At 36.6% G+C, this 13,712-nt stretch overlaps 1 protein-coding gene across 1 annotated transcript in view; it reads left to right on the top strand.

The window, feature by feature from the left end:
• Positions 1–13,712, top strand: part of LOC126474447 (MAP kinase-activating death domain protein) — a 596,268-nt gene that overhangs the window by 410,291 nt on the left and 172,265 nt on the right. Inside the window, exons 29-30 of the mRNA XM_050101918.1 lie at positions 12,168–12,312; positions 12,459–12,588. Of these exons, the coding sequence (XP_049957875.1) occupies positions 12,168–12,312; positions 12,459–12,588 (275 nt within the window). The remainder of the gene's footprint in view (positions 1–12,167; positions 12,313–12,458; positions 12,589–13,712) is intronic.

Here is a 13,712-nt window from a genome sequence, read left to right as displayed (position 1 = left end):
TGTTGGTACTATTTCCACAATAGATCTTGTCACTGTAATTTATTCTGAAGATGACAATTACATTCAGTTTAATATGATGTACTACCGTTGTTACACATTTCATTCTGGATTAAATTTCCTTCTGTTGCAACTGAATGCCACCATCATGTTTGCAATCCACTTAGTAAATTGTTACATTCTCTCATAACAAAATAAAATATTGGTCTGGGGTTGTGAATGAAGGACAACCTTCCTATCTTTGAATTTTTTCTTTACTTAAAAAGTGGCATTCATGTTTGTATATGGTATTCATACAGGTATGAGAATGTTTATTGCAAACCTGTTCAAATACAGCAAAAGTTTGGAAGATGATAGAAGTGAATGCTATTTCCTCCTGTGTTTCATAAAATTGTCAAATTTTAATCCGGGCAGTAGATTGTTGTAGTGGTTAGTTCGAAGTTTTTTGCGTATCTGTTGCACTAGTGCCATGCTAATCAGATCACATGGTTGTTCAAACAACATCAAGACTGTATCAAGCCCTTTGGCATATCTGGAAAAGTTGAGACTGTTAGAATGTATCATTTGCTGAGCCCTGCCCTTCCGAATTCTTCAAAATAAATCTGCACATTAGGTCAATAAAGAAAGCTTCATCTTTCAATGTTCAGTGACCCCTATAAATGTAAGACTGCCCCTATATACTCTACTAAACAATGTAAAAATGTTGATGTCAGCAGCAATATTGTGAACTGGGAATATACTGTTTGCACAAAATAAGTTGCCACTCAGCACTATGGCTGATGTGATCGACCATAAGTGCATTCCCCATTTATGGTCACTTTCTTCAGCCACTATGCTGAGCATTAGTTTAGTCTGCATGAATAGTAAGATGATCCTTAATTTTTCAAATGACAAATTTGGGGGAAAACCTTGTCTTATAATAGGGTAAATACGATACTTGCTTTCATCTCTTTTATATTAACATAAAATCCGCTACTGTCTAGATTACATCTGTTACTTTACAAACATTATATTTAATATCTCAGAACCATGCTTGTCTAAATGCGACCGACTTTTTTTTCTGGCACTCATTCCATGCATATATTTTAGGATTTATAAATATTGTGCTGAATGTGTCACACTGTTCACTTATATGATTACACATTTATTCTATGTGTTTATCAGATGCTGAATGTCTTTTTATGATCTTAACAACAATACAAGATTTTGGAAATCCATTTTTTGCCATACTAATGAGATTATGGTTGTCTTTTATTAGTTATATTTTGCTGCCGTGTCGGAGTGAGTGTGTGGCCACATGAATGAAAACACATTGACAGTGTTTACTTATTTTGTGTCTTCCTACATGAGTGTTTTGAAGATGAGCTTTTAATGGATATGACATAATTGCTGGTTATACATGTGCCTAAGCTTTATCACAGTGCGCAACCCCACACAGCTGCCCAAACTCAACAGAAAATTCAGGAATGGTTCTGGACTACACTAGAACAACTTCCCTACAGTCCAGACTTGTTGCCCTGTAATTTTGATTCGTTTGCACTACTATATGAGGTAGTCGGAGGACACAAATTTGATGACAGTGGCCCTGTCAAAGTGTTTGTGCACAACTGACTGCTGTCGGAGCCACATTTGTTTACAAAAATGGGGTCAGGAAGCTACCAATCCACTGTGTTCACCATCAACATGCTGAAGATCCATATAAATTGCACAATGAAGCCTTGCCTGGCTTCTGGTGAAAGGTGAACACGAGTGGCATATGGCCTGTATGTACATGCATTCACTGTAAACCACTGTATGGTGTACAGCATGTACCACTACTAGTCATTTCCTTTCCATTTATAGTACAAAATGGAGCAAGGGAAAAGTGACAGCTTATTTGTTTCCATATGAGCCCTGATTTCTTTTATCTTGCCTTCTTGGTCCTTATGCAAAATGGACATTGGCGGCAGTAGAATTGTTCTGCAGTCAACTGCAGATGCCTGTTCTCTAAATTTCATCAGTATATTTTCGTGAAAAGAATGTCATCTTCCCTTCAATTATTTCCATTGGAGTTCATGAAGCATCTCTGTAACATTTGCGTGATGGTCAGATCTACTGCTAACTAATCTAACAGCGCTTCGATCTTTTCCTTTAATGTGACTTGGTGCATATCCCAAACACTCAAGCAGCACACAAGATTGGGTAACACAAGTGTTGTATATGCAGTTTCCTTTGTGGATGAAGTACACTTTCCTAAAACTCTCCCAATAAATTGAAGACGAATATTCTTCTTCCCTCTCACCAAACTTATTCAGCCTTTCCATTTTATTTCATTTTGCAACATTGCACCTATGTATTTAATCAACATGGCTTTGTCAAGCAGTGGACCACTAGCATCATATTTAAACATTACATGATTGTTTTTCCTACTCATCAGCATTAACTTACATTTTCCTACATTTAGAGGAAGCTTCCATTCATCACACCTAACTGAAATTCTGTAAGAGCCATCCTGTATCCTTCTACAGTCACGCTACTATAATACTTTGTCATATACTACAGCATCATTAGCAAACAATTGTGGACTGCTGCTCATTCTATCTGTCAGACAATTTATGTATTTAGAAAACAAGAGTGGTCCTGTCACACTTCTGTGGGACACTCCTGACAATACCCATGTCTCTGATGAACACTTGCCATCAAGGAAAACATACTTGCATCTAGTAATTAAAAAGACTTTGAAAGCCACTCACATATTTGGGAACCTACTCTGTATCCTCAGACTATTGTTAACAGTCTGCCTTGGGGCACTGTGTCAGGCATTTTCCAGAGAGGTAGGAATATGAAATCTGCTGGTGCCCTTCATCCGTGGTTTGCAGAATATCAAGTGAGGAAAAGGCAAGCTGAGATTTGCACGACTAATGCTTTCTAAATCTGTGCTGATTTGTTGACAGAAGCTTTCCAGTCTCAAGAAAATTAATTATATTTTAACTTACATGTACAGGAGTTACCTGTGTTTGTTTTCAGCTGCTTAAGACTTTGTGCTGGGCAAGAGATTTGTGATAAATGCAAGCTAAGTAAGGGACCCATGCCTTAGGGGACTGTATGAAAAGGAATTTGGATTCCATTCACTCATGGTGACTTATTTGCTTCCAACTCTCTCACTTGCTTCTCAGTGACAGGGACACATATTTCTATATGGGATTATGTGCAATTGTCAAATGATGATATGTCTTTACAATCGCCTGTGTGAATGACTTTTTAAGCTTTTCGTTGTACTGTTTTCTATCAATACACACCAGGCTGGTCGACAAGTGCCTGGACACGACCCTGACACCAGCTTAGTGATTTCACTTAGCATCAGAATTTTATGGGGTTCACACCAAGATCTTTTGCTGTGTTATCACGATGGAAGTCATTGTATGCTTCGTACATCATTCTTTTTATAAATGCACATATTTCTACTAACTTCAACCAGTTAACATTTCCATGCCCTCTTTCAATCTGAGGGAGCAACAATCTCTACTTTATCAGCATTTTGTAAATTTTATTGTTAAACAACAGTGGATCTTTTCCATCCGTAATCCTTTTACTCAGCACATAATTTTCCAGAGCGAGATATGCAATCAGTTTAAACTTTGTTCCTAATTCTTCAATGTAAATTTATAAGAAAATTGCAAATAAAATTATTAGAAGTAAAATTATAAGAAGTCTGCTCCAACAATCAGATATAATGCTTGAATGACATAGAAGCTCCATATGATTTTGCATGGAAGATTGAAGTTTGGATGTAAGTTGATGTGGCTATAAGTCCTGATGGAAGACCCATTCATAGCGTACAGGTGACTGCCATTGGTATTTTGCTGTGGAAGAGGGGTAAACTGAGAGATCAGCATCTCTATCATTGAGGAATGTAGCTTGGTGAAGTTTTCTGTTATGAATATTCTATAGCTGTCTTGTTTGAAATCAGCTGCTGTTACTACTAATTTCCAGTGGCATTTTCCTTGTCACAGGATGGTCAACACTGCCAATCTCCACATTTTGTGATAACAGCAGATATTCTCCCTCATGAGAGAACATGTTGGAAGATCATCACTGTTGTGACATACTTATGGATCATTGTATTCTTAGGGCAACAACTTGCTTAGATAGTTCAGTTAGACCCGTGGATAGATACATCTTAGTAGTTGATCAACGGTTTGAATGAGAGCATTGAGATAACCAGCACAAACTGTAAGTATTTTCCGTGTACCGCAGGCAAGTGTGACAACTGTATATTCTACAGAATATTATCATTGATGATCACATACATTTACTCACCCCCCTGAGCAGAGGATACTTGGAATGGAAGCTTGCAATTGTCTTGTGGCACATTGGTTGCTAGGACAAGCCGTGCCTCCTTCTCCCAAAGGAGCTGGATTATAGCTTATAAAAGAAACGAACATGTAATGGATTTATATTTCACAGAGGTGACGCAAAAATTGATGGCAAGTTGCTAGAAGGACCAGTTACAGTCTCTTTGCACATTTATGTAAACACCATTAACAATCACCATGCGCAATTCAGGAGACAGGCCAACACCATATTCACAACAGTTGCTTATAGCTTCAGTGCACAATACTGTTATGTAACTAGGATTGGCAATGAGCATATACATTCATGAGCGGGATGAAGTTTGTGATCAGTAAAGTGCCTGCAAAGAAGACAACATATTTGGGATGGTGTGCAGCCTCCAAGTCCTTCAATGCAGAACAATTTTTCGGGTTGGCTTCTGACTGAGAATAGCTGATTGAAAGCACATGTGTAAAAGATATGTTTTTCTCAGTGCTTGACAGTGAAGCTAGGTTGTCTTTTACTTTGTAGCCATTTACTTGTTAAGGGCAGCCACTACGAACTACATTTAGTTTCATCCAAAGTGATATGGGTCAAGACAAAAGGGATCTCAAGTTGGGCGAACCACAATACTGGATCTTCTGACCAGCAGGGTGGAGTTTCACTGCAGTTGGAGTTTCACTGCAGTTGGAGTTATAATCATGTTTGCATTGATAAGTAAGTGCTTAGAGGACTTTGTATGTTTGTCATGGTAGACATTGATTATGAGACGTGTGTTTCACAAGTAGTTCTGCACAGCATGGTCAGTATGTTAAAAGTGTAAATGCCATGTGGCTAGGGCCTTCCTTTGGGTAGACCATTCACCTGGTGCAAGTCTTTCAAGTTGATGCACTTTGGTGACTTGTGTGTTGATGGGGATGAAATGATGATGATAAGGACAACACAACACCCAGTCCCTGTGTGAAGAAAATCTCCGACCCAGCCAGGAATTGAACCCGGGCCGTTAGGTATGACATTCCATCGCGCTGACCACTCAGCTACCAGGGGCGGATGTCAGTATGTTGTTCCAGAATGTTACTCAGTTTTTCTGGTGTGTGATGTGATCATTCCAGTGCATGATTGAGGAACTCAGGGCCGTCAGATGTCACGAGAATATACAATTCATTCAACACAACATAAATGGTTAGTTATAATGTGTAAATGTAAAGTGTAAAGAACACCTGCATGTCAATCATTTGTTCAGAGATGAGAAACAACAAGAATGATCAAAGAATCTGAACTGCACATAAAGTTTAACAGATGTTTTTCTATCCACAATTCTGATGTTTGAACAGAGTATGGGGGTTAAACAAATCCATATTTGCACATAAAATATCCCACCTCAGGGATCAGCAATGACTGAAATACAGGGCTCAGAATTGCTGGCCAGTAGTTACCCTTGGAGGTGAAATATTTCATATTACTGATAGACACATATAAAAATACACGACACTGTCCTAGCATTCAGAAAAATTAGGTGCTTCCTTGGGGAGGAGCAAGGAATAGGTTGGTGAAGGTTAAAGATGAAGATCAGATCCCAGGATCTAGCTACTGCCCCTCCTCCCCTATCTTTTCATCTTTGTCCATATTGTCATTGCACAAAAGATGAAGAAAGAACCAATAGTTCCATAAGCTAGGACAGTGTTGTGTATTTCTATATGTGTCTATCAGTAGTTTTCCCTGTAGAAGGTAAATACTATCCAGCAATTCGGTCACATAATTGTAAAGTTTTCTTGACTTTATGTTATTTTTAATTGCTCACATGTCACTGAGCTACCATTAGTAGATTCCCAAATGCAGAACTCTCATTTTGATGCAACTTTGTCCAGAGTTACAGGTTCAGAGCTCCATTTGATGTGTGAGTTGATTTAGTGGTTTGAATAACAAAGTAAAATTTCATGGAATGTTTGTTTGTTCTTAACTTCCTGCAGATAAAAATGTATATTTGAATTACGTCAATACGGCTGCCATCAGTATTGTCACCATCCATTATTGAAAACAAAAATACTGTGCCATCTAAAGTGGCCCATTTTGTTGTCAGATCAACTACTGTCTGTGACTGAAAAGCATGTAATATTCTCCTGCATCCATTTTCAGTAAGCTCCCACAAGAATTCAAAAATCACACCACTAATCCACATGCTTTCAAATCCAAACCAAAGAGTCTCCTCATGGGTCATTCCTTCTATTCTGTTGATCAGTTCCTTGAAAAATTAAGCTGATTCTTGTGTTATATTATTGACTGCATTTACATAAACTTATAGTTTGACTTCTTTTTAGGATTCATAAACATTTTATTTTCATCTGTTATTAATTTTTTGTTGTTATGTCATGTACTGACACTTTCCATGACCATGGTGCTTTGCTCCTCAATTTGGACCTATTGAACTAGATGTGTAAAATAAAATAAATAATAAACTACTGATACTCCCCTACCTTCAGCCTTCAGCTGAGGCAATTTTGCCTTCGGCTGAGGCAGTTTCTTTTGTACTGGTGGTTTGTGACAACATTGAAATAGTGGCAGCCAAGCTATATATCATAATTAGAAAATGTCTTTAAATTCAAATTTTCTTTTTCGTAGTTTCAAATTGTACTGATGTTTTATTGAAGGTTCAGTTTATCAAAATAAAAATCGGTGCCCTTCAGAGATTGCCAGTTCTGTTTGCATGCAAATCTTGCTTCACAATATGTTGAGTGACATTAGTGTAGAAGGGATAAAAACACAGAAAAACAAAATTTGTTGCAAAAACTGCCAAAATAAAAACTGAATAGAATATTGTTATGAATATGAAATGATAACATTTGATCCGGGGAGTACAAATCTTTTACCAGGTTTTATGACTTTTAAAGTTATTAAAGTATTTTTATTAATAAATATCAATTAAAACATCATCTGTTAGGAGGAACTAGTTGTCTGAATAAAAAAAATTTGACATTGTGTTTTGACTTAAATACCTCAGTTGCCACAAAAGGCTTTTTTTTAAAAAAGTATCTGAAAAATAAATTCAACAATGCCCTCATATCAGATCTGGTGGAATTTATGGTGCCATGCCCACTTGTCCCTTATAGGGCACCTAGGAAACTGTTTTCTTGGTTAACTAGACAACATACAAGCAAATCATATTAATGGTGTTAATTACAGTAATTGAATTGACAATACTTTACTTTGATTTACAATGTCATGTCACAAGCTACTGGCGACATGCAAATGATCAATGTCTTTTGCTATATACAATATCCATGCAAGTAATGGATATGGATCTCAAGTCATCATTCTTCTAGTGCTCTCTTCTAGTCTGGGTCTACTAGTGTCCGTCTTCTAATGTCTGGCTGAGGCTGACAGGAGCAGTGCTTAAATTCTCTTCAGATAGAGGCCACTCCTGTTGTGGTGCAGTCCTACTCAGTGTACTATTGGCTGACAACACCTCACAGCCTTCCCTGCAGTTACGTTCTTGCTCTTCTTGCTGGTGCTTGTCGTTACACTGGAACAGAATAAGTTCAGAGAGACAAACCCCCTGAAACGTGTTGTGTCACTACAGATACAGATGTGGGTCTGACTTTAAATAAATGTTAGTAATGTTAGGCATAATTTCTAAAAATGGAATCAAAAGCAAAATCACACAATGAGAGCTGCCAAAGTAAATACAAATAAAAAGAAGAGCCTAATATGAAACAAGATTGATAACACAAAGTAATTTTTAATAATGCATGGAAAATTATGGTTGAAAATTATGAATTATTTATGAATGAAGGAGATGACTCAGCAAAAGGCAGAAGTGCTGCATCATCGATCTGCACACAAACAAACAATAGGTACAGAGCTTGGCTGGCTTCCTGAATGCACTTTCTTTTTCTGGCTGTAAGAAAAACAGAAAAACATTCACACAAACGCACACTCTCTTTCTCACAAGCACATGCCTTCTCCTTACAGTGTGTTTACTGATAAAGAGCTGACAGTTAACTGGGCATAATGTAGGGAGACAGACATGTGCATGTGAATGTGTGTGTGTGTGTGTGTGTGTGTGTTTATGTGCATGTTTTTCCTACAGGTAGAAAAGGAAAGTACATTCCAAAAGCTAGCCAAGTTCCATACCTTTTGTTTGTTTGTGTGCCTATTGATGTCACAGTGCTTCTGTATTTTGGTGAGTCATCTCCTTCATTCTTAAATAATTTGTAAAGCAATTGTTGGAAACCATAGTCTGTGTGTTACATCAGAATCAACATTTGTGATGTGAAAAAAAAGAGCCTTCCATCTGGAGCAGTTGATTTGATGTAGACTGAGTGCTTTCAGATAGTCTTAGATTGACAAAAAGATTGGAGAACTCAGCAGAATTATACCACAGGTTCACAATCATCACATGCCATATTATAGACAGTAATTTCTAGGAAGAAATTAGTTTCCTTCACTGACTGTTTTTTAATTCATTTTATTTTTGCTTTATGTATTACAATGTTTGGGTAATGTAGCCATTTTCAAACATCTTCACACAATTCAGAGAAATGTAATTATAATACAAGCTACAGAGCAACCATTGGTTATAATCACCAGAATAAAAAAGAACAAAAAGGGAATGTATAATGTTTAACCCTCTTAAATATATATGTTTTGGGTTACAGTCATATAATTTCATGGGCAAGTATGGTTGGCCTGACATATAACAAAGTAAAATAAACTTAAACATTATACAAGTGTAGGTCAAAATGGTAAGGAGGCAACAGTTTAAAACTTCATATAATACAATGGGTTACCAAATTATTATGCTTGAGAGCTGTAGCCATGATTTTCAGTTCTGTACTGATAGCAGCACACAGCCAAGCCATTTACTAGTGTGAGAGTGCCCTGAACCGTGCAACATCACCTCATCCCAAACAAGTCAGAGATAAACTTGTTGACAGGTAAAATCTATGTATGATCTACATTATCTAAGACATTAATACATATGTTAGTAAGGAAAGAAAGCATGATTTTCTATTTACTCCATGTATGACGTTCATAACTGTTACTTTTGAAATATGAATTTTTACAATAGTAGCATCTCTTTAACAGTTATTACACAGAGTTTACAATAATAAAAATGAAGTAAGCTCATGTATAGATTCCCATCTTCCTTACTGAAAATAGAGCCATTAGGAACATTAATATAAAATGATAATATGCATGAGTATTTTCAAGACATTTTAGTATGACATCATATGCAATAATAAGTGCAGACCAAGTCCGTGCTCACTCTCATGATCAATTCTTTAATGCAGCAGTTAAGAAATGATCTCTTGATAAAAGTATTGAACTACGAAGATAAAGTCGGGAGGGGGCAGAGAAGGGGAAGGAATAGTAGCATATGAGTGGGGAGAGAGACAAATGCTGTGTAGTGGAGTGTGAAGGGATTAGATAGCCAACAGGTACTGCATTGGGAGGTTATATGGTAGGGAAGTGGGGAAAAAAGGAGCAAGAAAGGAGATGAGTGGGGAAAGATGGGTGGATGAATTAGCAGAGGGCTGCAAATAAATAGGGTGGGAGACAAGAATGGGGAGGAGACAACAGGACAGAGGAGATGGAACCACACAGGTTTGTGTTTGACTTGTTTGCACAAGATGTTGCTACACACAGTTCAGTGCTTCCTTGCACTGGTAAATGTTTTGGCTGTATGCTGCTGTTTGTACAGAATTGGATATCATGGCTAGAGTTCATAAGCCCAGTAATATGGTAAACCATTTTATTACATGAAATTTTTAACTATTGCCTACTTACCAATTTTACCTGTACTTAAATAGTGTTCAGTTCTACTTTAACCACACATAGTCCATAAAATTATATGACTGTAACCCAAAACATGCACTTAATTGATTAAATACTGTATGTGCACTTTTCATTTCATGTTATTCTTTTCTTTATTCTGGTTAATGTAACCAATGGTTGCTTTGTACTTTGCATTCTAATTACTTTTGCTGATATGTATGCAACTGTTTTAAAATGGCTACTCAGCCAAAGCATTGTAGTGTAGAAGAAGATAAAAATAAAATAGAAATAATTATAAAAACAGGCAATGCAGAAAACTAATTTCTCTGGTTAATATGACTGTGGTTCTCCTGATTCTGAAAATATATATTTTAGGTACAGTACCCCATCATTTTTATGTTTAAATGACTTTCTAAAGCAGATGTGTTGTGTGAATGCTTTGCTGTCGCACTACTTTCAAACACCAAACCTTGCATACAATGTCTCATTAATTAACTTTGGTGCCACTATTTCCATACCAACTTGACTGTGGAGGCACACTCACTGTATAGGGCTACAACATATAGGACATGTGATGAAGATAGTGGGAGCAAGACTTAGGAAACTCTGCAAGGATATGACAGCTAAAAATATCTCTGATGGTACAGCAATTGGTGGACAAAGCAGACTCACCAAATCAGAAATAGAAAACCTCACAGAGTATTATGATCTAGCCATCACAAGAAACAGCGAAAATGTCAGTGAGACAAGAAAAGTAATTTGAGCAACTCTGTTTCACAGAATATCCACTAATGAGCATCCAGACCATAGCCTCTGCCAAAAAGGAATTACTGTATGGTGCAAGTGTAATACATGTGAAGCAAATGAACAAAAACTTACATGTGCATATCCCATGCAGGAAACCGTTATGGTGGAACGAAAAGTAAATGTATAAAGATTTTTCAGCTCCTAAACTTATGGAAAAATGTTTACATGGTAAATTACAGAATATGACTGAAAGCTTCAGTAGTATAATTTTGGAATGCTTGCCAAAATCTTTTGTTGTCATGTCAGATTTTCAGATTGGTGTGATGGACACCATAATGTTTTAATGATGGAGTAACAAGCAGATTAAAAACCATGAGCAGATTAGGCATTGAAATGGGACAGCATGTAAAGTGGGCTGCTATTAGTGGACAGGAAACGTGTCACTGAAGCTGAAAAGTCTACTGAAAACTTGACAAAAGAGGTCAGAATACCAAAGAAAAGAAAGAAAACTGAAGAAGACAATAAGGACACTCAGAATAAACAAAATTATGGACCTGGAATGTTTTGGCATGTTTATAATTCAGAGTGAAATGACTTGCAAATCTTTTTTCAGTTTTGTGTAACCAACGTTTTTGCATGAGCTCATCCACTATTAAAGCTGCAAAACAAAATTTTGCATGAATAATAATATAGTGCTTGCCTACACAGTGAACCACATTATTCAACAATGCATTAAATATTTGAAGATGGAGCATATCAAATGTTCTTAAATTATTAGGAAAAAAATGACTTCTAAAAAAACCTTTATTTTAAAATACACAAAACAACAAATTAGAAAATATTTCTGGTTTACTTTTTCAACAAGTTTAGTGAGTAAATGACTAAAATTTGTTTCGAAATTTTATTTTGAATAGTGTGGAAGTAGTGTACCTAAAATAAAAATTGTATTTAATTCAGTATGTAAGATAAAAATCAATATTAATTCCACTATGTATTCCACAGTTTTTAAATTTTTTTTTTCATATTGAGCTGACAATACACTAATTATTTTGTTAATGTTTCGATCCAACATCTATTAAAGGTTTTGAGTTATTAAATTTCAAAATACTAGTAAAAACTACAGGCCCTGATTGCCAGGTCCCCTTAAAACACAGTAAGTATTGATATTGTTTGGTTTCTGAGCTATTCCACAGGAACAAAAAATGTCACACACACACACACACACACACACACACACACACACACACACACACACACACACACACACACACACCGAATTTTTATATGTTTATTGTTTAGTTTAAACTGTCTAAAGTTGAATGTTTGTTTGTATTTAGTTTCCACGCCAAGCAAAGCAACGAACACCTAGTGTCTGGTCGAGCAAATCATCTCTTAGCACCGGATTTCGATATCATGGTGGAAATATGATCAACACTTCAACAACACCAAGTCCTGATACAGGAAGAACATATCTCTTTGAAGGTACATAAATTATATTCTATTATTAATTAATTATAAATTAATATATACCAGTCATCAGTTTATGACATAGTTATTTTATCTACTTGCAATGGTTCACACCATAGTAATACCTGTAGTTAAAAGCTATTCTTATTTTTGTATCACAGGACTTATTGGCAAGGAACGCTCCAGCCTGTGGGACCAGATGCAGTTTTGGGAAGATGCCTTCCTTGATGCAGTTTCACAAGAAAGAGATATGGTTGGAATGGATCAAGGACCAGGAGAGATGATGGAAAGGTAATTCAGTATTCTGATGATGATGTTAATAGCAAGGGAGCCACTGAGCTTAATGACTCATTTGACTGATGGATCAAGACCAACAGGATCATTTATCCTCAAAATACCAGACATTCTTAGCATATGTGTAATTTTACCCATGATGCTGATGTAAAGTCTAATAATAGAAAATAATTCAGAGTAGCATCTCCCCAACTTTTGTCAATTACAAGTTGGAATGTTGAATGTTGTAATTGAGATCATCTGAATTTGTGTGTGTGTGTGTGTGTGTGTGTGTGTGTGTGTGTGTGTGTGTGTGTGTGGGTGGGTGGTGCACATGAGTGTGTGCCTCTCTCAACAGTTCTTATGCACTGTGAGTGATTATCTTTGCTCGTACTATAGTTTGTTTTCCACCCAGGTTATTGTAACTGATTTATTGTTTATTTTTAAGGGGACAAGATATTTATACAATAGATTTACCGTTACCCAGACTATTTTGTATATAAGGGTGGTTTGAAAAGTTCTCAGAATGGAATAGAAAATTTTTCAATTTAGTCTCCTTGTACATTAATTCACTTCGCCCAATGATGTACCAGTGCCCTGATCCCATCTCGATAATTAGTTTCCTCCAGGCCTGCAAAATAATTTTCAACTCAGGCTATCAATTCTTCGTTTGAAATGAATCTTCGTCCGCCAAGAAAAATTTTCAATTTTGGGATGAGATGGAAGTCTGATGGAGCCATATTAGGTGAATAAGGTAGATGTGGCAACAATTCATCATTAGTATCACGACACCCATCTTGCAAATAATTTTTTCATTTTTAATTCTTCTGTTAAAACGTGATATACCCTTTCAGACGGGATCTGGCAAGCATGAGCAATTTCACACACTTTCAACTGGCGATCCTCCATGACCTTTTGTGCACTTTTGCAATGATTTCTGGAGTAGTGACACATCTTGGCCAGTCACTGCATGGATCATCATCTAAGCTCTCCTGACCAAATTTAAGTTCATTTGTCCACTTGGCAGCAGTTGAATATGAAGGAGCAGAGTTCCCCAGTGTATGCTAGAAATTGACATGAATTTTGCTTTGTTTTCATACCTTTCTTTATGAAGCACTTAACCACTGTTCGAATCTCGATTT

The sequence above is a fragment of the Schistocerca serialis genome, chromosome 4, assembly GCF_023864345.2.
Source record: "Schistocerca serialis cubense isolate TAMUIC-IGC-003099 chromosome 4, iqSchSeri2.2, whole genome shotgun sequence".
NCBI lineage: Eukaryota > Metazoa > Arthropoda > Insecta > Orthoptera > Acrididae > Schistocerca > Schistocerca serialis.
The sequence above is the reverse complement of the archived record's forward strand: the minus strand, read 5'-3'. Positions and strand labels throughout refer to the sequence as shown.